The sequence below is a fragment of the Artemia franciscana genome, chromosome 14 (assembly GCF_032884065.1).
Source record: "Artemia franciscana chromosome 14, ASM3288406v1, whole genome shotgun sequence".
NCBI lineage: Eukaryota > Metazoa > Arthropoda > Branchiopoda > Anostraca > Artemiidae > Artemia > Artemia franciscana.
The window spans coordinates 31,222,406-31,247,782 of NC_088876.1; the positions used below are offsets into that span (position 1 = coordinate 31,222,406).

Sequence of the window (25,377 nt, forward strand, 5' to 3'; positions counted from 1 at the left end):
ATTGACTAACGATAGAACAATTTATCTCCTGAATTCCTTTTTTCTTTTCTTGACATTATCATAAAGGAAAATAATCATAAAAACTTTGGCAGAGGCAATCCTTAGCCACTTCAATATCTAACATGCTCCTGGGCATGTTAGATCCCAATCTATATATAAAAAAATAAGTTGTCTGTGGATCTGTGGATGGATCAGGTGACGTCACCTGAAAAAACTGGATCAGGTGACGTCAAAACTGAAAAAACTAAAAAAAGGCAAAAACTACAAAAAAACTAAAAACTAATAAAAAAAATAAAAAAGCTAAAAAACTAAAAAAACTAAAAAAAGGCAAAAACTACAAAAAAAACTAAAAACTAATAAAAAAGCTAAAAAACTAAAAAAACTAAAAAAAGGCAAAAACTACAAAAAAAACTAAAAACTAATAAAAAAAATAAAAAAGCTAAAAATCTAAAAAAACTAAAAAAACTAAAAAAGGTAAAAAACTAAAAACTAAAAAAAACTAAAAAAAAAGGAAAAAACTGAAAAATAAGCTAAAATAAAGGTAAAAACCAATAAAAAACTAAAAAAAAAACTGAAAAAACTAAAAAAAGGCAAAAACTACAAAAAAAAACTAAAAACTAATAAAAAAAGTAAAAAAGCTAAAAAACTAAAAAAACTAAAAAAAGGTAAAAAACTAAAAAAAATAAAAAATAAAAAAAAATAAAAAAAAGGAAAAAACTGAAAAATAAGCTAAAATAAAGGTAAAAACCAATAAAAAACTAAAAAGAAAAAAAGGAAAAAACTAAAAAAAATTTTCATCTAAAAAACTAAAAAAACTAAAAAAGGTAAAAACTAAAAGAACTAAAAAAGAAAAAAATAAATGACGAAACTCAAAGAGAAAGCGACCAGGACAAAAGGAATGTTCGATTAGCAATCAACAAAGCACCGGGACACAGGGAGTATAAATGACGACCAGGACATAAGTAAAAAAAAAAAACTATCTATATATATAAAAATAAGTTGTCTGTGGATCTGTGGATCGTGGATCAGGTGACGTCACCTGAAAAAACTGGATCAGGTGACGTCAAAACTGAAAAAACTAAAAAAAGGCAAAAACTATAAAAAAAACTAAAAACTAATAAAAAAAATAAAAAAGCTAAAAAACTAAAAAAACTAAAAAAAGGCAAAAACTACAAAAAAACTAAAAACTAATAAAAAAGCTAAAAAACTAAAAAAACTAAAAAAAAGGCAAAAACTACAAAAAAAACTAAAAACTAATAAAAAAAATAAAAAAGCTAAAAAACTAAAAAAAACTAAAAAAACTAAAAAAAGGTAAAAAACTAAAAAAACTCTAAAAATCTAAATAAGCTAAAAAAGAAAAAAAACAAAGGAGAAAAACAAAACTAAAAAACGAATGTATATACAGACCGGGACACCGGGATACAAATGACGACCGGGACACAGGGAATATAAATGACGACCGGGACACAGGGACACAACTACAACGGGGACACCGGGGGAAACAGGGGGATGTAAATGACGACCGGGACACCGGGACAGGGAATGGTCGATTAGCAATCACCATCAACAAAGCTCAAGGGCAATCATTAGAATCATGAGGTATAGATCTGAATACAGATTGTTTTCCCATGGACCATTATATGTTGCATGTTCAAGAGTCGGTAAACCTGACAATCTATTTATATGCAAAGACAATGGGACAGCAAAGAATGTTGTATATTCGCAAGTTTTACGTAGTTAAAACCATATATATATATATATATATATATATATATATATATATATATATATATATATATATATATATATATATATATATATATATATATATCTATCTATATTCACAGGTGGGACATAGGGACACAACTACAATGGCGCGTAACGACTTACGCGCGCGGGGGGGCTTGGGGGGGGCGCGAAGCGCCCCCACCAACTAGGTGTTGGGGTGGCGCGAAGCGCCACCCCAACAGCTAGTATTTAATATATTTAAATATTCCACCAAAAAAATGTGCCTGAATTGTAAAAAAAAAGTATATAAAACAGAAGACTATGCCATGCCATCAATGTTAACTAATGGCCTCAGTACTACTGCTGATAGTGAAGCACAAAAATTTACTTCTATTGAGTATTCTTTGTCTATCATTTGTCTATCTTTGTCTATTCATTATGTCAGTTGGAAGGCAACATGTTACCTCTTCAATATCCCCTATGCACCTACCCACTCCACAGCTCCAATATTCTGTCATGTATTTTTTTAATAAAAGTATTTTGATTGGAATGGCTAAAACATTAAAACAAAATTTTGCCTGAGAGATCACCTAAAACATGCAGGCCCAAGGCAAGGTCACAAACTTAAAAAAGGATCACAAATTTAAAAAAAAAGGTACATAAAAACCATGTTCTTTTTTTTATTAAAGAAATAGGTTGAAATCAGAGCTTCGAACTTTGAAATTGGAGGCTTTCCCAATAAACATGACTTTTTTTTTATCTACAGGCCTATAATTCAAAACATAAAAATGACATATTTTCCAAAGAAGCCCTATTCACAATGAGACATTACTTATACTGATATTTGGCTAGCATTTATTTAACCCAATCAGAAAATACAATCAAAAATCTGATTGGCTTAAATTAACACTAATTAAATCTTGGTACATTGTGAAATGGGGATACAAACAATCTACCAGTATTTAAAAAAGGTACTTTTGTGTATGGTCTTCAAAAATCCAAGAAATTTAAACTATTTACCTTTAAAGGTGTAAATGATGGTGCATTTGCTTTTATTGTTGAATAAGTCTTCTACTAAATCTACAATCCTTCTACAAATCTACTATTCAACAATGAACATATAAATCTACTATCCCGTTGTACTTCATAATAAACAGTTGCAATATAGGTTTGGAATTCAGGCCTATATAAAACAAAGTGCACCCTCCTTGCAATTTTGGATTTTTTCAACTTCCAACAAAGTTGACTTGCAAAGTGTAGAATTCCAGCCTCTTTGAAAGTATACCCTAATTAAACCGAAAATTGGACCTCAAAAGTTCATGTGATTTGCTTTTGGTACCAGAAACTGATTAGTCATTTAACCAAAAGAAAATTATATTTATATATTTATATATATATATACATATATATATATATATATATATATATATATATATATATATATATATATATATATATATATACATATACTATATATATATATATATATACTTGTGAAAAAGTAGGTAGCTGGATTCAGATTTGTGATATCCCAAACATCAGCACGTATGTGATAAACAATACCATAATTTTTTTTTTCCATGAAGTAAACTTTTTCCATTAAATTTATTGTTGAATACGTTTTCTACTAAATCTACTATCCTTCTACAAATCTACTATTCAACAATGAACATATAAATCTACTATCCCATTGTACTTCATAATAAACAGTTGCAATATAGGTTTGGAATTCAGGCCTATATAAAACAAAGTGTACCCTCCTTGTAATTTTGGATTTTTTCAACTTCCAACAAAGTTGACTTGCAAAATGTAGAATTCCAGTCTCTTTGAAAGTATACCCTAATTAAACCGAAAATTGGACCTCAAAATTTCATGTGATTTGCTTTTGGTACCAGAAACTGATTAGTCATTTAACCAAAAGAAAATTATATATATATATATATATATATATATATATATATACTTGTGAAAGAGTAGGTAGCAGGATTCAGATTTGTGATATTCCAAACATCAGCACGCATGTGATAAACAATACCATAATTTTTTTTTCCATTAAATAAACGAATTCTTCAAACACCAATAGACTAATTGAAGCAAACCCTAAATGCAAGTTTACCATAACTACCAAGGGCGTCAAAATAAAGGAAAGAGAGACAGAGAATGGAATAATTGAAACAAATCTTAAATGAAGTTTACCATCCTTAAAGTACCAAAGACGTCAAAATAAAAACAGAGAGAGGAAGAGAGAGAGAACAGAAAAATTGAATCAAATTTGTAATAGGATTCACCATCTTTAAAGTACAAATGACACCAAAATAAAAACATATTTTGCCCCCCCCCTCTAGAGCTATCTTAAATGATGTCTTAAAACTGCAATTTTCTAAGATTTTTCTTTTGGATGCTGCAAAATTGTGAAGTTTTAGTGGTACCATACTTTTCTTCCACAATAATTCCCAAAGTCAATTACTTCTTCAAAGGAAAGTCTGCACCTTTTTAAGCCATCTGCTGCCATATATTTTTAGCTTTTTTTGCTTGTTTTTTGCCCACTCTTTTTAATTTGGTGCCTGCTACAGCCAACAGCTGCATAACTACATATAAAGTTTATTTTTTGTTAAATATCAAATTCTCTATTTCTTTGATTTTTTTGAAGATATATATAGTTATCTAAGTTCCACTTGACCAATTCAAATAATCATATCTTATTTTTATAGTTCTTGGTGTTTTAAAACCTCTCTAAGAAAATTTATGCAGTTTATACAGCAGATTTAACTTGTTTATATAAATTTAGAATAGCAAAAAAAATTGTTTTTTATTTTTTATTTTGTTAAAGCATCCCTTGTTTCCAAACACAAAATGATTTTCAATATTTTTTTTTCTGGTTCCATGGGTGTTGAGTGAATTTGAATACCGTGTTATCTTTTGACCATAGAGAGTGAATTGGCAACTCCAGTTCTTGAAGACAGGAAAATGTTGCCAGTTCACAGAGAAAGCTGAACATTAATTACCATGTAAATGAAAAAGTCAAAGGTGCAGAAGTTCAGAGGGGTAGTTGAAGTAACTTACTGTACAACCCATAACCTGACATTGTAGACACATCACAGAGTTAAACTTTCAATAACCTGATATCATCCAGCTAAACAAGTCTTGTTTGAGGCCTATGATATGGATGTGTGCTTTTTGCAAGGGTTCCTAAAACCATGCTGGAAACACTACAGAGGATCCAAAATAGGGACACAGGGTGAGCTGTAATGCCAACCAGGTAGTGTCAATAAAGCGTTTTATGTGGGTTCAGTGGCTGTTTTCTACAAGCCTTTCCACTATTCTTTCTTCAACAAGTTCTCTCATCTAGTACTGCTGTTTGTTGAAACAAGTACACAGAAGTTTCATGGTGTGGTTGGGTTACTGATGAAAGGGTATATCCCAAACTGAGTACTTACAGAAAATTATGCATGTTGATTGACAAAAAGGTTTGTTGTATGAACCCATTTCATGTACACCCATCTCAAATACAAAAATGAACCCATGTGAAAAGCAAAAATGAGCTCATGTCAAATGCAAAAATGAACCCATGTTATATACAACTCATGTCAAATACAAAAATTGAATCCATGTCATATTCAAAAATTACAATTTTTTAACATAACAAAGAAATAAGAGAGAATACACTACAATTATACGACAATGAAATTAACTCAACAAACAGACAAAGATGGGGCAAAAATTGGTAAAAAAAAAGAGAAAAAATGGATCTAATGGCTCTCCATGTAGATCAGAACAGTCAGACTATCTTGGCTCCAAATCTGAAAAACCTCAATGAACAAAAAAAAGAGGCAAAACCAAAATAAATACTAGTTAACATACAAACATTTATTGTTTGGTAAATGACAACTTATACTTATTGACAACATGACTGCCTGTCCATGGATTATTCTTTATGGTTGATTATGCATGGCTATGCTGTTTGACCTATGTGATTTTATGGATGAGTAGGGTTAAGGCCTCATTCAAGTGCTGGTCTATATTAGTCACTAATTTAGGAAAACAGTCTTCCTTTTCTATTGGTGATTTCTCTTTTTGCTATATATATATATATATATATATATATATATATATATATATATATATATATATATATATATATATATATATATATATATATATATATATATATATATATATACATGTGTGTGTGTATGCTATAAATTTTCCATTATTTTGACAACTTGTTAAATCAATTAGGCCTAGAAGAAAAGGAGTGACTTACAGAAAATTCACTATATACCTACAAGTTCATTTCTGACAAGAACAAACAACCAATTATAATTGGATTCAGGATAAAATTCTGATTCTAAAGTTAGGCCTATGTCTATTTCTTAGCTAGGCTATCTCATTAGTAAGTTAATCATAAAATTTATCAAAACTATAAAGTATATTAAATTTTTAAGTCTGGTTGACAAATGAAAAAAAAAATACATACCTAAAAATATTGCAATTTATTCTGGATCCTAGTCCTAAGTAAAAACTTGACATCTGTCCTAAATCAACAGCATTTCCATGTGAAAACAGTATTGTATATCTGGCATTTGGTGAGCACTTTACAAACATACATGATATTTTATTCCCTCTGGAAGTTCTTGCATAGCACACTTCTATATTCTCTTTTTCTCTTTCTGAATATTGCCACTCTGCTTTTTCAGATAGGAAGAGGGTATACTTTGTACCATTTTCATTTGGAACTAAATTATAGGTTGTCTCAGGGGGCAGGAATGCAAGTTTGGCAGCAATTTTAGATGGCCAAGGAGGGCAGCAAAATAAGCAGCACAGTTCTCTAATGCTAAGTCCATTCATTGTAATGATCACTAGGCTATCACTGATGATAAAAATTTCTTTAATGGAGGATATATGAGTATTTTATCCAAACACTTTTGAGGGGATTTGAAATTCAACTAAATTGAATGTCTCAATAAGTAAAAAGAATTTTAATTAGCTATAACTTTAGCAAGGAGCCTAGGCCTAACTGAGAGGGTCTTACAGATTTCTTTAAAATATAAGTGTCCTGAAAATTTAAAATCACTTTTATGATATATAAAGTAAACCAGGATGAGCCATTGTTCTGAACTTTGACTGATTCTGTCAAAAAACAAACAATCTGATTCACTTGTCTATTTTGAACTTGACGATGAAAGAGAAGAATTATGCTACGTTGACAAATTAGACATATTGCGGAGGTCAAATTTGCAGACTTGGTAAAAAAAAAAACAAAAAAAAACATAGAATATTCTTAAAGGGCCGGCACAAGTAGCTTTTTTCGGCCCCTAGGGGTGGACAATACCAGGAGGCGCAATACAATGAACTGCTGTACTATATCGCCGAGGTGTCAGATTTATTTTGCCGCCAAGCTGCCTATTCAGAGAAAAGTGATTTTGAAACAACACAGGAATTCTGCGGCCGCTTATAAAACATCATATGTCTTCCAAAAATGGGAGCAGAGAGTTCGATATCACCTCTCTTTCATCACTCTTGGCCCACCAGTTACGCTCTGTTTGTGCAATTACTATCCCTGAATTTCAGGGATTTCAACTAAAATCTCGTAAAAACAGAGTGGCAAAAACGCTTGAGCTTAAAAGTGTCAAAGCATTAAATCTGGCCCTAAGCTGGTGTACGCGATGTTTGGTTTTGAGATTCTTGCACAAAGGACATTGTTTTTGTGTTGCTATCGTTTGCTCACCGAGCCACTGAAATCAGCAACCGAAAAAAACTAAGCGTATCGGGCCCTTAAGATAGAAAAAAAAGGAGGCAAATTACAAATTGCAATGATCACAATGTGACTTTCCAGAAGAAGTTTTAGCAAATAGTTGCATTGATATATTGCCCTCCCAGAGCATACAAATCAAACTTTAATATCCTTCGCTTTAATTTTTAAGATGGTTGTGCTTGCTGAGGAAAACAATTCGTGATTTGGCCATTAGAGACCACCTTTTCGCTAGCTTTCGCGGTTTCTTGACAGTTGCATTTTAAAATTTGCATACTTAGGGTGCTTTCGAGCATCCCTTATCCCGCTTTTCCACTTTGTTATTAACTTCCCCGGATGTAATCCGTAAATATATAACAACAAACACTTATTCGGCAACTTGTCAACTGAAAGACTACAGGCAAGCTGGTGAATATTAATATTAATCTCTTTTACTCTGCTGTAATCACAGCTTACTTACCATATCTTAAAGGTGTATCATATTTTACAATTACTATTCCTTTTTCTCTAAACATAATTTCATTTAAGCTTCTCTAAGGTTTAATTTTCTGTAAGGTTGAATTTTAGTTATATGTGACGTTGCTCATCCTTAATTATCCTAAGTTTCCTGGGATTACTAGATGTGATTTATCTGACAAATAGCCCACAGCGTTTCAAACAGTAATCCAGCTAACCTCTAATGTCATTTACGTCTAGTGAAACACCAAGGATAAGTAATTGTTCTTGTCGGACAAGTAATATTGGAATGCTCCAAAGTAATGCTCCAAACTATTAGGGGGAAGAATCAATTCAGAGTGCAAATTTTTGCCCATTTTGACCTATGTTTTTCCTTTTTTTTGGAAATACCATGCTAAAATACATAGAAGCAATGGTGTTCACAGAGATAAGATTTTCCCATGAAAAATAGGACAATTTAAAACCTTCCAATATTCAGAGAAAAACTAAAATATTCCTAACGAAAAATATTAAAATTCCTACCCTAACACAAAATTTTGTGGTTCACCCACTGCGAAATAAAATCCTGTTCGTAGCCTTGCAAAGACTGTTGAATTTGTATCGTGAGTTAAATTGGGTTTTCCCATTAACAGATTTCATTGCTCAATTTAACTGCTTTTTCTTATAACAATGATGACTGAATTAAGGATGGCTAAAATTCTTTTGCATCAGAAAAGATAAATTCGAGTGACAAAAATCCTATCCTGTTCAACCGCCTTTTAAAACCTCATACTCTAATGGCAAAAATATCAAAAGACAAACTCTTCGGTTTCAATAGATGTGGCGCTAACTAAGAAGAAAAAAAAAAATATTGCCCACATATTTGTCCATAATATATACCTTTGCATTTAAATGGAAATAAGTCAATTAAAAAGTGGGTTGTGCAAATTAAAAAGGACAAATTTAAACGTAAAAAGCAACTATTATTTTTAAAACAAAAGTAAAGCACAATTGTTCATGCCACCACGAGTCACTTCCAGTAAGTATTTTTCACCATATCTTTGTTCACTTCGACCAGTTCCACCCGACGCTCTTTGGTCGACCAGACGTGAGTCAAACGATCTTTTTTTTCGCAAGATGACTCAAAGGCTCGCTCCGTGTATACTGCAAACATTGACTTGAAAAAAGAGTAATAAAAGTCAAAGCACTGAGATAGACTATAGTTTAGACACACTATAGTACAGTCTAGACCAGTGGTTCCCAACCTTTTTCGGTCCGCGTACCCCTAGTCAAGGCCCAAAAAGTTTGCGTACCCCTTTCTTGAGAATCGTTGTTTTACTTTTTCTTAACTAAAATCAGATTTTCAAAAACACGAGATTTATCGTCCAATATGACGGTGTTTAAATGTACGTACAAAATCAATGAGAAACTTGAGGGTGCTTTTTTGCTAAAATATTATCAAATCTTGGCTCGATGTCACTAACGGCAATTATACGGTCATTTTGTACACTCAGTCTGTTTCTGTGTTTGGTTTTGATCAATGACATTGCCGAAAATGACACTTCACAAAGGTAAGTGGATCCGAATGGTAACAAAGCAGACATGGCGATTTCACTTAGTTCCTTGTATTCTCCTTTCACCTCCAGCCAAAACTGGGAAACAGTTACATTTTGGAATTTCAGTTCTAAGGCGCGATCACTGGCAAGTTCGATCAGATTCTCTGTAAGCTTGTCACTAAGACCGGAGCTTGAGGTCACGTCTTCAACAAATGGATTTTGGATCCAATCCTGCGTTCTATCTTGGTTCATAATCGATGGGAAATATGACACAAGTTCATCTCGCAACTTTGTCAGATGCTCCCGAATACAATCACAGATTGTGTTGAGGTTATCAATTTCACTATCGTCCGCAAACTTGTCAAGGGTCGGGAAGACACTAACGCTGTTTCTTTGAACCTTTTTAAGCCAGAACTCCAATTTCTTGATGAAAGCACACATCTTCGAAAACCTTGCATTGACAGATTCAAGTCATTCAGTTTGTCGAAAATATCCGCAAGATAGGCCAGCCTGCAGACCCAGTCCTGGTTTTCAAAAAGTGAACTGAATGCAGATTTTTGCTCCAGAAGAAACATATGAACTTCTTGTCGAAGCTCGAAAAGTCTGTTTAAAATCTTCCCACAAGACAACCAGCGAACTTCTGTGTGCAGAAGTAAATGTTGATGTTCTGAACCCATCTCTTGGCACAGCAACTAGAACATTCTTGAATTCAGCGGTCGGGCTTTGATGAAGTTGATCAAGTTTACAGCCTCGTTGAGGGTCTCGTGCAGATGTGCGTTCATCCTTTTCGATGCAAGAGCTTGCCTGTGAATGATGCAGTGCAACCACTTCACCATTGGATTTTTCGTCCTTATTCAGGCCATGAGCCCATTATTCTTCCCTGTTAGGGCGGCAGCTTCATCACTGCAAACTGATAGACACCAGTCCCACAAGATGCCCCCTTCTGCGAAGAATTTGTCAATCACCTTGAATAGTTCTTCTCCTGTTGTTCTTGACTGTAGGTTTTGACAAAACAGAATATTTTCTCTTATGTCAGAACAATCTTGATATCGAACAAAGACGATCACCTGGGCTTCACCTGACACATCCGTGCTTTCGTCAAGCTGTAACGCAAACATCTTCGTCAACTTTATTTGCTCAATAACCTGCATGAGAATATCGCTTGCAATGTCTTCTATCCTTCTTGAAATGGTATTGTTCGACACAGGTATAGACTGAAGGGCAGTAGCAGTTTTCGTGTCAAACATTATTTCACTGACTTTCACTAGTGCTGGTAATATCAGACATTCGGCGATGGTGTGCGGTTTTTTCTGTTTCGCAACTAAATATGAAACAGCATACGAAGCCCGGAGAGCCTTTGAAGAAACTGATGCCACTTTTGCAATTTCCAAACAGTTACTAGCGAATGCTTCTTGTTTACGCTTGAAAAACTCTATGGGCTTACCGACATGAGAAGGGTGCACAGTACTGAGATGCCGGTTCATATGCGCAGGTTTCATGGAACTGTTGGCCAAGATTTGACCACAAAGAACGCACTGTGCATTCACTGGATCAGACTTTGTCGCACTAAATCCGAGCCCTAGGTATTCTGACAAATATCGACGCACTTTGACCGATGATTCGTCATATTTCTTCTTCTTAGGTGCAGGTTCAGAGTTTTGGGTACCATCATTCGGCTTCTTGTTATTCCTGATCAGGAATCTATCCATCTTTGTTTGCAACCACAATTCACGAACTTCTTGTTTCAACAGATGACAAGATACTGAACTCGCTGAGTTTAAATCGAGACCTTACGGCTATGGAGAAAAATTAGCATCGAGACCTTACGGCTATGGAGAAAAATTAGCGGGTTACTGAAAGCGAAAGTTTTGAAAATGAGTCTGAAATTACGTACAATGGGTTATGTTATCTGATTTTGAGGGAAATGTTGGAACTGAGTCAGAAACAAGTTTTAAAGATGTAGACTAAATTAATTTTGGGACCTTCGCGTACCCCCTGCGAGGGTTTCGCGTACCCCCTGGGGTACGCGTACCACCGGTTGGGAACCACTGGTCTAGACTATAAGTTTCCAACTCTAACTTGCTGAAGAATGGTTCTTGAACTACACCTACCACAGATAAATTATGTGGTGGAACAAGCATGGGTAAGGCTGTCTATATGTGGCTGACTTACTGCTTACCATAGCTACTTAAGTCAAAACCTGTAGGACTTACGCGCAATATTCCAGACAAGGGTGTCTTACATTTCTGCGTGATCAAGACAATGATAACTCAGTGGAAAAGAAAGCCAGGAGAGGCCTGGTACATGTCGGATGTCTGGTGTGGGATTATTTCATACACATTCGATTCTATTTTGCCAATGTTGAGCTAATATGGCTAAGGAATTTTAAGAGCTATGTTATTTTACCGTGTCTAAATTTTTGCAATTTTATGCCAAACGAAGCTTCATATCATAATCTTGAAACGACTAGTTTGGTATTTAAAAAGAGAGGCCACAAAAACCCTTAAGGCCTGGAACTGTTATGTGCTTTTTGGTCTCTTTGGCCCACATACTTCTTTTGGCCAAAAGACCTTCTACACTTTAAGCTAATCAGCCCCAAAATATTTGTGTACTTATGAAAAAATTTATTACACATTGTAGTCCCATGGGCCCAGGGCACATGGTCATTAAATTTTTCGTGCAAATTTTTCAAGTATTTCGCACATTTACGCCTATTTGGCGACAATTGCTACTATTTTAAGGCCCCCCTTGGCCAAGAGTAGATTTGAAATATTAAAATTTCTGAAACTACGTTGTTCTTAGTTAAAAAGCTAAGGATGTGTTTTTCACATTTATCGGAAACATTTCAAGTCCCACAGCTCCTTTTGCTCTGAACTAAAAATATTCCACGTCATACATCTTCTTCTGATTAGGGTTGATTGATAACATTCCAAGATCCATAGCCCCTCTTGGTATGATCTAATTAGAAATATCCAAGAGCATTAGAAATACTCTTGAGGTCTAACCAGAGTCATATCCAGGATTTTTTTCAGGAGGGGGTAAAAAAAAACTTCAAAAAACGCATCAAAAATTTGTTTATATTCATTTTGGATACCTTTTTACGAAATGAACAAACATCACTTTTGGTACCTTAGAGCAACACGATTAATGAGGAATTTCTAGCAACACGAAGAGCTTTCTTAATGAAGACTTAATGAAACTTTAATATAAGACTTCTGTTAATGACTTCGACAATAATCACAGAAAAAGATGAACTCGAGAAAACCAACCTTAAATGAGAATAAGAACCGAGTACAAGCTTTCCACATCGAGATTTTAATATGCTGACCAATGGTGATCCACCAATGGCCGATCTTCTGATTCTCTGCTTTCGGTCGGTAGTGCAACGGGTGATTACAGGCAGACATCCGAAGCTTTTATTGTTTTTTCTCCAGACATCCATTTGAATCTGGCTCGACTCTGGCTAATCTTACAGAGCCACCGCTGACACCCATTCCAAACCAAATAACCAGCGACACCAGGTCTAAGACTCCTGTCGTCAATGGCAAAGGATTTCAAGCGTAGTATACCGATCACTCGGCTAGGAAGGCTCTATAGGACGGGCTGTTCAAAATTATATGATGAAGCCGGACATTCATAAAACCAAATACACTTGAACAATTTTACAAAAACTTTGAAGACTAAGCCCCGGTTTCAAATTTTTGTAATATCTTTATTCGGTACTGGGCCTTCCTTAAAGTAGCAAGGATGTAAAAATACTTTTTTTTTGCCCTGAACCCCATCTTGAATCTATTTATACCTAAAGTCACGATTCTTCAAGCTTTTTCTCATTCCTTCTCAAACTCACGTTTGGAACATTTTTTCTTATGATACAAATTTTACTTTAATTACTTCCTCAGGGAGTTAAAAGTAGCCAGAGCAAAAAAGAAGAAAAAAGCCATGAACAGAACAAAAGAAAAATGGAGAAGAGGAAGTAATATTACTATTGTTGCTATTGCTATTGTTAAAGTAATATTGCTATTGTTGCTATTATTATTGTTCCTATTGCCAATGTTGCTATTGCTATAGGTAAAATTATGTCTTTAAACTTAGCTTTATACATTCGTAGTTTGAAGATTCACAAACCCTACACCTTTTTTTTTTTTTGTAAATCGAACGAGAGTGTGAACACGAGAGTTTTTTTCTTAAAATGTAAATTATCTGTTGTATAATTTAAGTGTAATTTATATGCTGTTTGAAAAATCTCTTTGTTTTTGTTGATATGGTGGATGCTCTTCTTTATTCTTGTTGTGTAGTTTAAATATTTATCATTTGATGATACGTTCTGAAAGACTGTGTAAACGGCTTATCTGTCAGTACAAACGCCTTACCTCTTGGTCTGGAGAAAGATCCAGAATTGGCCTTTTTTTCTTACCAAAAGATTCTAGCTGTCAATATTTACCGTCGTTATTTTACGTAAATAAGGCGGGAGTAGCGGGCGGGGCAAGGTATATTTCCAAAATTAGGGGGGGGGATTTTGTCGTTTTTTTTTCAATGAGAAATACCAAAAAGATATGTCCCAAAATCAGATGGGCATATATTTTTTAATTACTATTTTCTTCCTTTAAATGCATTCCTTTCAAACGAATAAAAAAGGAAAAGGCTAAAAACAAGCACGGCCTCTTTTCATAGGAAGTGCATGTTCCTGACTTGTTGGCCCTAACAAGAAATGGAAGCCTAAAGTTTTTCATATTTCATTAACGACACTCAGACATGCACCATGGGAAGACGGACAAACACAAAGATGACTAAGAAGTCCAGGTACTCTGCTCTCATCCCAAAACGTATATTCGTTCATCATAAATAATTTCATTTTTCGAACACCTTTCCTTGCTTTGCAATTCTCGTATTCGGGTTCAGAGACGCCAAGCGGATTAATTCCCGAAAGTCTCCTCGTTCCTCAGTATCATCAATATTTTATCACTGAAAATCCCCATCAGACCAGACCAAAGAATACACTGTTCAAAGAGTATTTTGTAGAAGATTGAAGCAATTTCTTCTTTCCAACTAAAGTTGGGATGGATGAACCTTGTGTTTTGAGTATAAATAAATAGTTTGAGTCCATTTTTGTCATGTGCATTTATTTGTCAGCAAAATGATGATGGTAAAGTTGGGGGGACTAACGATAAAAAGCTCCTTCGCCACTATGGTATCCCTGATATCATAGTAAATCCCATCATGGCGATGTATGAAGATACAACATGTTGTGTGAAGACAGCAGAGGGAAATTCACGCAAATTTCCCATCCTCTCCGGGGTGAAACAAGGGACCGTGCTATCCCCACTACTGTTCGTGATCGTCATCGATTTCGTACTGAGGAGCGTCGACTCAACTGGGCTACGCCTAAATGATCGCCTGCCGAGCGACCTGGATTTTGCTAACGATATTGCCATCCTCGAAACCTGCAAATCACGGCTTCAAGCGCTGCTCTCGATTGTCCAACAAAAAGCAGAAGGTTTTGGACTCAACACCAGTAAAACCAAAGGCATGGCAACTAGCGGTTCACCTATGAACATCAAATATAGTGATAACGGCGTGGAACAAGTGGTCCATTTCAAATATCTTGTAAGAGCCATCGAGAACACGGGATCCACAGCCAAAGAAGCAAAGAGGTCATCGCCCGAATTGGACGGGCTAGCAGCACCTTCAACAGACTCAAAACAGTTTGGAGATCGAGTACTTTCTCTCTCCGGCTTAAGCTCCGCCTGTTCAACAGCAACGTCCTGCCCGTCCTCCTCTATGCATCTGAAACATGGCATCTCAATCTAGAACAAGAGAGGAGAATTCAGTCGTTTGAAAACATGTGCCTACGTAGACTTCTCGGCATCCATTGAACCCAGAAGGTAACGAACGAGCACATTAGAAACATCACAGGTCAACCGTCCGTCATCGAGACCATACGAAGGCGCAGATGGAGCTACCTCGGACATGTGCTGTGCATGGACGATTCCAGAATTCCCAAGTCTACTTTTTTCTGGTTACCCGAAGGCACCCAACACAGAGGAAGACCCAAAAATACACTCCGTCGTACCTACAATAACGACCTGCGGCACCTTCACGCCTCAATACAGCCGGAGTAGGAAGACATTGTCGCAGCCGCAAGTTTCAGAGACGACTGGAGACTCTTCTTGGACGCCCTGGGTACCTCTGGAGGCACACGAGGATCTAAGGTCTAAGATAAGGTCTATTAGCAAAGACCCTTTATATATTGCGTAAAATTTCACCAACCATCATACTCCCTAGCATTTGTTCCATAAAAATGTAATATTGTATATATTTGTCTCAGGGCCTACTTAAAAAAGGGAAGAAACGCAACAAAGTCATTAATTTAATTTATTTATTAAATCAAAACAGAAAAGACGAAAATCTGTAACTAAGAATGCACAAGAAACAAATAAAACAAATTATACCATAAGACCGAAAGTTTAAGTTTTATCATGGCAGCGTTTTAACACCATCTACGATTTGAATTATAAGCAATGGGCAGACAGATTTTGAATGGCAGCAGATTACTTCTTATATTGCAACAGAAACAGATACGCCAAAAACTTTAACTTTTAGTTGTCCCACAAATCTTGCACCCATCGTTTCGAAAACAAAAAAAACTTTTTTATTATTAAATTACGAATTTATATCTAATTAAATTAATTAATTTACCACTTATATTAATTAATTAAAAAACAAATTCAGTTACCAAAATTAATTTGTTCTTCCTAATGAGCTTGCTGATTTTAGGACCCGCGACTGATGTGAGCTGAACAGGGAAATCGGTAGTTTTTAACACAAAGTGCCAATGGCAGAGATTTTGGCTATGTTCTTCTGCTTCCTTAAACTTTACTCAAACAACGCTCTGAAGCACCAAATTTGAAAAACAAATTTTTACTATCTTAAAAGCTATTTTATGTGTATTATCTCTAAAGGATTATTTTGAGAAGTAGTAAACATTCATTAATATTAATTTGACACTTTCTTGCAATGTATTTATTGAATTCACTTCGACTACGGATTTAGAAGAGCTCGTAAAATACAGCATTTCTTAGAGAGACTACAGTAATTAAAGTTAAAATAAACTTCTCGATCTAAATAAAAAATAACTTTTAAAATCTATCAAGAAGAGGAAATAATTCTTATAAGAATCACTATCAAACTTAGAGTACTAAGTAAAACCAAAAGAAGTTATGTTTATCCAAGTTCAAAGAAAACTTAAAAAAACCGTCTTTAGGTCGGAGAATTGATGCTAAACACACTAAGTTCCAGCAATTGCTCAAATAAAATTCTAACATGAATTTCTTCGAACTCCACCCTGGCTAAATCCTTTCAGTATGTACAAAGTTGTAGCTAGGTGATAAAAAAAAAAAAAATCGATAACCATCGCTAGAATACACAGAGCAAATTGGCAGAGAGCCAAACAGAAAATAAGAATTTTTGAGAAAAAAGTCGAGGAACCTCGACCAGACATTCAAATTAGCCAAAAGCCTATGGATTGAAGTAGGTTTATCACTGGCGTCAAAACGGGTATTAGAGGGGTAGGAGCAAAAAAGACCCCCCCCCCCCGAAAATAACACATCAAAATCTAGGGGAGTGGAGGGAAGAGGTAAAAAAGTCTCCCCCCCCCAATTGACGCGACTTAGGTAGATTAATAGATTTTTTTGAAAGCCAATCTTAATTTACACCAAGGATATGATTAATTTGTTGTTTGTTACGAACATTTTTCACTACGCAGTAAAAATAAGAATCTAAAATACAACGTAAGGTTTCGTATATTGAACAGTTTCTTAAAGGCAGCCCCCCACCCCTCCAAAAAAAAGAAAAAAAGTGAGTGAAAAGAAATTGTGAGATTTTCGTAAATATTTCTTTGCTTTAGAATGGAAAAAAAAAAATCAGGTACTAAGTAACTAACTTTGGGGTCGTTAGGGGACCGGCAAAGATAAATTTGGTAGATGACAAAAAAGGAAAAAAAGGAAGAGAAACTGGAAAAAAGGAAGGAAAAAAAGAAAATGAAAAATAGGAGAATATAATATTGGTTGATTAAACTTTATAAAACTGTCTCCGATATTAAATCTTGGTCATTGACTAAAGATTTGGCTCCTTTTTAAAAAGCCCCTCTCAAGCTTTTTATTTTTCAAAGCAAATAGGAGTGAGGTAGGGGGCGGGGGGCTTGTGAATTTTCGTACCTGGCGAAATTGTTCATTTTTTATGACTGACTTCTGCGTAATTAGCTTGACATATTACCTATTTTTCAAAATTATTTACCCTATCAACATTTCTTCTTTAAAACAAGCTTGATTTCTATCCGTTTGTGGGATGAAAATAAATAACAACACTACTATCCGATTCCATAATCTAATAGTATTTAGTAATTCGCCTAAATTAGGACCTCGACTAAGAAAAAAAAGTTAATTTCTCCCATTCCTTAGACTACCTTCCTATACTAGGTAAATTTGAAATCGGAATTACTGACGCTATGAATTGCAATGGAATCAATAAACTTCCTGGATTATTAGTACTGGGACGTTACATTTAAAGATGAAATCTAAAAAACTACTGATAAGACCTATTTCCTCTTCTTCACTTCAAGTTTCTTCAAGATACAGGCAATTGATACTTATAGTTTAGACCTCATAATGATCCTTAAGTTTGGTCAGAAGAGCGTCACACGTTTTCTTGGCATCTCCTAGGAGCATGGACGTGTTGGGTTTGAAAAAGATTGGATTGTCAACTGCTGCGTAGCCAACACCCAACGATCTTTTCATTACAACAACCTAAAAAATGTAACGTCATTTAAAAACACATTAGAAGCCTCTCCAACTGACGTGTTCTCATGTCATACTGACGCATTTTCTCATAAAAAGTAAAGTTTTGAGAAATGTGGCAAATTTTTAGAACGAAATTATGTTTTTCTGCGTTGTTAGACGGAGGAAGATTAGTCAGATGTATTAAGGAACTCAGATCACGTGGAAATTCACCATGTCACCGCCGAATTTATGTTTAGATTAGCTTTTGAGAATTGTAGCAAGTTTTTCCAACGCGTTTTCTTACATCTTTAGACGGTTGATTATTTGTAAGATGTATTCCAGATGCCAGATGCCACGTCCTCACGCCATACTTGTTTTTTTTCTCACAAAAACATAAGCTCTTGAGGAATGGTGCAAATTTTTCCGATGTTTAATTTTAATCTAACAGCTTAATTTCAAAGGAATATAGGAAATACTTTGGCTTTAAAGTCCCCCCCCCCTCCTCGAAAAAACACTATTGTAATTTCTGAATATGTTCAAGTTTTTCTTTAAAAAATTATTTCCTAACGACATAAAATAAAAGGACCCCTCTATTAGGGCGGTCAGGCGAGTCAGGCTCCCACTTCCAAAGTAGTTCCAATAATTTGAAGCAAAAAAGAAACAACTTCAAATTTTTTTAATGATTCCTGAACTCATACAACCCCATCCTAGATGAGCCTAGTAGACTTATCCCCCCCCTACCCACAAAAAAAGATACAATGTCTTTGATAACATAAAACAAGAAAGTTTTTAGAATTTAGTTGAAAATTTGCAAAAATCACCAAAAAGATGTTGTTATTCAAATGATTTACTCGTACAAAATTGATTACAGTACGGTCAAACTATTTTTTAAATAAAATGTAATTTTTAATTATTTTTAAACATTTTTCTATTTAATATTTCATAGTATATATTAATTGATAGCATTTAATTCACAAATTTTTATTTTAAATAAATTTCCTATTATTTGGTAATGCTAAGATTTAATAGAATTTTATGCAATAGCATTTAATGATACAAATTAAGAAAAAATAAATAAAATGCAAGGTAAGAAGAAAAAAGAACACCATTAGAATTACTTTCCTTAGGAAATGCAAAGAAACAGTGAGTGTCTCTTAATTTTCAGGAGAAAGCCATACAATTGCATCCGAAACAAGAAAGAAATAAATCATGTCACAACTTTTCTCGACAGATCCGTTACTAAAAGAAAGTTTTCTGGTAGCGAGATCTGTCAGAAAGATCTGCGACAGCCTAGCACAAATTCCGTTGAACCTACGATCAGACGAGATTTTACGGTTACAATCTTATTTTTACGATCTGACTTTAGCTATTTTTATTTGGCATTTTAGAGCTTGTGCTTTTGAATCTCAATGATAGTACTTCTGCCAAAGAATGCACAGAAGGTAACCCATTAGAAAGTTTTAAAGCTACGGGATGTTATACACAAACTGAAAAATTTACATTTCACCAATCTAAAACAGTAAAAATATCAGGAGTTTTAAAAGATTTTTTTTTTTTCTGATTTACTTCAGAAGAACTTGCGTTAGGACAGTCAATTTGCGTAGGACGGTCTAGGGTTCGAATCCCACTGTCAGCATTTTTTTTTTTATTAAAAGGTTTTCCTTCTAAGAATTTTTTTTTTTTTTTTTTTTTTTTTTTTTTTTTTTTTTTTTTTTATATAGCACAGATTAGCTATAAGGTTCCACCAGATGTCTCCCTTCAATATCATTGCAAACTTCAAAATGCGGTCTGAGAATTTGCCTTTGATGATATCCGATGACATTGCGCGACATTGTGCAAGCGGGCGAGTTTTGTTAGATAGCCAATGTAATTGAGGAATTTGTCGGCCCACGTACTCGGCTGGGTGTGAGATATATGGTTAAGCCTAATAGACAATCTGCGTTACATTCTTAGAGTTCGGTTTGATGGAATGAAACTAAAGATTTCCTTACAAAATCATGCCTACAAGGGTCATAACAGATAAATCACAAATACAAAATCGCAAAAAAAAAAAAATTCATGGACACACATCCGTCGAGGGATTACCCACTTTCTACCATATGATGTGAATGTATCGTGTGGCACAGTTCCACCACAATTGGAATGGATCACCTAGTGTACATAATTTACGAAAGTTGTGACCCCTTGAGCTTCGTTAGATGTTATGCAGAAAATACTCAGCCCAAAGAAAAAAAAAAAGAAAAAGAAAAAAAATGGTCAAAACATGAAAAATCAAGAAGCCATCTGGACCAGTGTCTCCTTTTACATTTTTGTGGTTTTACCTTAAAAGCATTTGATTATACTTAATTTTTTATAGTTTCCATTATTTTTTTAATAATAAGAAATGATACAAAAAATGTGTGTCGTCGAACAGTAGCCCGAACATTCGAAGCATCGAACAATTTTTTCTTCTTCTCGTGTTGAACTCAAAACTGCTACATATTTTGGACTCGAAAGCCCCCCGAAAAAATTCTGCGAAAGAAACCCAACTAATTTTGTGCAGGACCAGATTATTGTTAGAAAACAAAGTCAAAGAGAACAAGTTAGCAAAAAAGCACCTAACTTTAGCAAGAGAAGCACCAAGAGCTAATAGTTCAAAGCCGTTTTCAAATGAAAGCCCATCAATCAATCATTCCATATTTATTAATTCAAATTAAAGATATACAAAAACAATATTATGCCCCAACAGAGAGCAGAGCTAGTAAGGCTGGGGCAGTACAAACACATAGAAAAAAAAACACAACGTCTCGTGATACTAATAATTAAAAAAAAACTAAAACAAAAAAAAACATACACGGGAGGAGATAACAGAGGAGAACACCAAAACAAAATACATACTAAAATCTATTATTAATCAATCCCGACATCCAGGTAAACAACTATTTTTGAAATATGTTTTTTTTCAAAGAAAATCGACTCGTGAAACTTCAGGACATTTCTACGTTTTAAAGTTAAGTTTAACTACAATATGAGGAATCTGGTATCTGATTGAGAATAGCTCTTTCTGATTTGATTGGCGGAAGGGAATACTTCTTGGAGCGGATGCAGTGGGCAGGCCCATGCATTGCCTTCTGTAAGGGTGTGATTCAAAATAGTTTGGGATGGAGGATGAGCGTTCATAGCTGTGTAACACAATTGAAACAAAATTCTCAGATAGCTTACTATTGTAGAAATACCAAAACTATTTACAGAGAAAAGGTCCCATCCCCCCGATTGACGCAAATGTTTTTGTTTATACTGTGGTCACTTTACAACTATACGAATAAAAATTGTGAATACTGCATATTTTCAAAATTGTCGCTATAAGAACCTAAAGATGATATAAGAGATAAATTGTAAAAAAAAAAATAAAAAATCGCAAATCATTTGTGGTCGTAGCCTTTACAGCATATATGAATTTGCTACGGTCTCATTTTTAAGAGGATGAACGCTCAGACACTTTTTCTAATGAATCTGGATACTTAGGATTCGTCTCAGCATTAAATGAATTATTCCGAGCAACCCTTGTACTGTCAAAAACTAACTCATGAGTTGAAGAGTAAAACACCCTTCCAGATATAAGAAAGCACATCCAGGTTGTGACATCACAAATGGTTCTTGGGCTCCCGGCGACGAGCAAAACAGACCAAGGTGTCGTCTCAACGACGAATCTGGTGTTCAAAAGATCAAAATGAATGTGGTGATAAACCAGCTGCAGTTCGTCCATTACAACGACGAAGCTGGTGTCAGGTCGAGTTAGGTCAGACTGGAAAAATTTTCACTTTTGACCTTTATTCTGTTTAAATCACAATTGCGTTTATATTGTACATCTATAGCAATTTCCGTAAAAAAAGAAAAAAAACTGTTGGCAGTGCCCCTGGCACTGCCAACCCCTGGCAGTGCCGTTGGCACAGCAGTCGCTGTGCCATTAAAACAAGTAATAGGCGCATCTATATGTAGTATTTCTCTTTACTTTTGATGCAAATCTTATTTTTCTTAGAAAAAAATACGTTTGGTTTAAAGGACTTAAAATAACTAATAGGAAATCAATAACTAATAGGAAATCAAAGAAGACGCCCTGAAAATCCCTTGGATTTTATTTGATTTTCGGTTATTTAATTTTTTATCTTTGTTTTCTTAGCGTTGAAGACGCCTTGTTTCATACAGGTGCAATATCCGCGTTGCTTTAGTTTTATCTTTTCCTTCTGATTCTTCATTCACGAGATTTCTCTCTCTATCTTTGTTTTTATTCTACAGGTTGTTGAGCATTGTTGCTTGTGTAATTTTCTCCTCAAATTTACGTTTGTCATTATATAGTACGTGTGTTTTAATGAGGTAAAGATGGTCAATGATGGTCAGAACATTTTGTCGCGGAAAGTATCACTAAGAGTGTGCTAACCTAAATGCTGTCAAATTATCTTTAACTTCTCAATGATTTGGTGGAACGGGTCTTTGATTTACGCCCAATCTTATTTTCCTTTATTTAGATAGTTGTTTCGCCTTTGGAGTGTATATAAACAAATGCCCCTGATTTACTTGTTTTTTGGATCTTCTTTTGTAGAACCAACAGGAGCGTTTTATTTTTATTGGAGCATGAAATAACATTAAGAAAAATGCACTCACAATTAAAATTAGAAGTGCTCAGGGATGAAAGGATTACCTCATGGTCAGTTTGAAAGATAAGTCACTCAGGGCGTTATGAACAGGTCTAAAACCCTTCTTGATAGAAAAATGGGCACCATCATTTTTCCCTTAGATGGAGCTATTTACCACCGAAAAGAAGGCCCGGGGGTTTATTTTGAAGGTACTGGTGCTTTTACTTATTGAATGAATTTTTTTTTTGCTCGAAATGCATCTTATCTGACCTATCTTATATCGTTTTGAGTTTTAACTCTTTTTATGAAAAGATTCCTGCCAGTTTTTATCATCATAATTCCATTTTAAGGTTTAACATTACTCCTTCTCCGTTGAAACAATTTGTTTTTAGTTTAATTCCAATAGAAACTAACCTGTCCAGACTGCCAGACACGAAGCACAGGCATTCCAGCAATTATAGAGTTTGGATCTTCTTCAGCCGCAGAGTTTACAGTGTCATTAGCTCCAATTACAAGGACGAGGTCAGTTTCAGGGAAATCGTCATTGATCTCTTCCATTTCAAGGACAATGTCATAAGGGACACCAGCTTCGGCGAGCAATACATTCAACTGACCAGGCATACGCCCTAAAATAAACAGGGAAAACTGTTATACATTCAGCAAGCAACAAGTGTTTTCTTCGGGCTCGAAAATAGCGAATTTTCAGCAATATATGCTGAGCAGGGCTACTCAAAAACATTCTAATATAAATCAAGTTGTTCCATAAATTTCTAATAGAGTTACAAAATTATTTTAATACCTCTGTAACGAATAAACTTCAAACTATATTTCTTTTGTGACAAGGAAATTCTGTCCCCGGATCCGAACGATTCAGAAGACCTATTTTCTCAGGAAGAAGACCCATTCCTAGGTCTTTTCAACCCCAAAGGTTTTTTCTTTTACATTCTAGGTTTTTCATTTTTCCCCTTGTAATCCAGGTCTTTTTTTATCCTTTAAATTTTAGAGTCAAAGGTAAAGTAATTCTAGCTACAGTCTCTTTCCGTTTCTTTCTTCCACCCTCTGAACTCCCTTGTTTCTATTCATCTTTGTTTCCTTGTTTCCATTCTGTGGAAAAAGCTGTGGAAAAAGGTCTTTTACAGTAAAGACCTATTGCAGCACCTCTCACCTCACACCTCACCTCGGCCAATAAGAGCGTATAAACTTCAAAATTTATAGAAGAACTAGCAGCAGAGCCTGTCGGATGACAAGCACAAAAGACCATGTTTCCTTGTTTCTATTCATCATTATTTCTATTGCGTGGAAAAAGTAAGGTCTTTTAGAATAAAGAACTATTGTAGTACCTCTCACCTCGCACCTCACCCCAGCCAATAAGGTCGTATAAACTTAAAAATTTGTAAAAGAACTAGCAGCAGAGCCTGTCGGATGACATGCACAAAAGACCATGGCACATGGTATTTTTTTTAGAATAAAATAAAAATTGTTTGTTCCCCCTCGAATACATAATTTAAAGTCACCTCCCCTTCTAAAAAAATTCCACAGAAACTTTCAATTTGGTCCTTCAGTCGTGAGAATATACGTAGTAGACTTAGGGAAAATGTAACCTTGACTCACTTATGCAAAGAAAAGGCCCTCATCCCATTTAGCAGAAATCTTCGAGAATCCGTGCGCACAAAATAGTTTAACATCTATTTTTCCGATGAAGGCAACTTCAGTCCAAAACAAAATAGTTTCTCAATATTTTATTTTTACCGACGAAAAATAACCCTACTTTTGAGGTCAAATCCCCCAAAAGTTAGGAGTATGATGTCTACCATTCAAACCAGCCGCACATGTTAGTTGGTTTTACACCTTTTATGTTCTAATGTATGTATAAATACAATTTTTAAAAGTGAGCAATATTTGTAAATTTATTTATTTTTTCTCGAAACGGCTCCATATTTTTTGGGAAAACTGTCATCATGAGATATTGTAGACTAAAAAACGATCTAGATAGGTCCAAATTTTGAGAAAATTCGTTAAGAGCCTTAATTTTAGAAGAAAAAAAAATATGGGAGTGACGTCATTTTTATATACATCGTATTGAAATGACGTCACTTATGTAAAAAATGGAAGATATTCATGTATGGAGAATAATATTAAATTGCTTAAAGAGCAAAAGCTTAAAATTGCAAAAATGTTTGCACATATTTTGACAAGGGATTACAATAATTCAAAAACTTAAAAAAAAGAAAACCTAAAGTTTGAATCTTAGCAGAAATCGGGGATTTGCTGTAATCTATATATATATATATATATATATATATATATATATATATATATATATATATATATATATATATATATATATATATATATATATATATATATATAATAAGTTGTCTGTGGATGTGTCTGTCAGGTGACGTCATATTTGTGTGTTGACTGACGTCATGAAGTTAGTTGTCGTCATTTTAGTTATGACGGTGACGTCATTAAAGATATTTAAGACATGCATTCACGTAGAAATCTATTAATGTTTA

At 34.5% G+C, this 25,377-nt stretch overlaps 2 protein-coding genes across 2 annotated transcripts in view; both read right to left on the reverse strand.

The window, feature by feature from the left end:
- Positions 1-6,917, reverse strand: part of LOC136035572 (alpha/beta hydrolase domain-containing protein 17B-like) — a 78,205-nt gene extending 71,288 nt beyond the window's left edge. The window contains exon 1 of the mRNA XM_065717447.1: positions 6,206-6,917. Coding sequence (XP_065573519.1) covers positions 6,206-6,576 — 371 coding nt within the window. The 5' untranslated portion in view covers positions 6,577-6,917. The remainder of the gene's footprint in view (positions 1-6,205) is intronic.
- Positions 6,918-15,829: 8,912 nt separating this feature from the next.
- Positions 15,830-25,377, reverse strand: part of LOC136035573 (NAD(P) transhydrogenase, mitochondrial-like) — a gene marked incomplete in the record, with an annotated part of 125,344 nt that continues 115,796 nt past the window's right edge. The window contains 2 exon segments of the mRNA XM_065717448.1: positions 15,830-18,272; positions 23,273-23,484. Coding sequence (XP_065573520.1) covers positions 18,123-18,272; positions 23,273-23,484 — 362 coding nt within the window.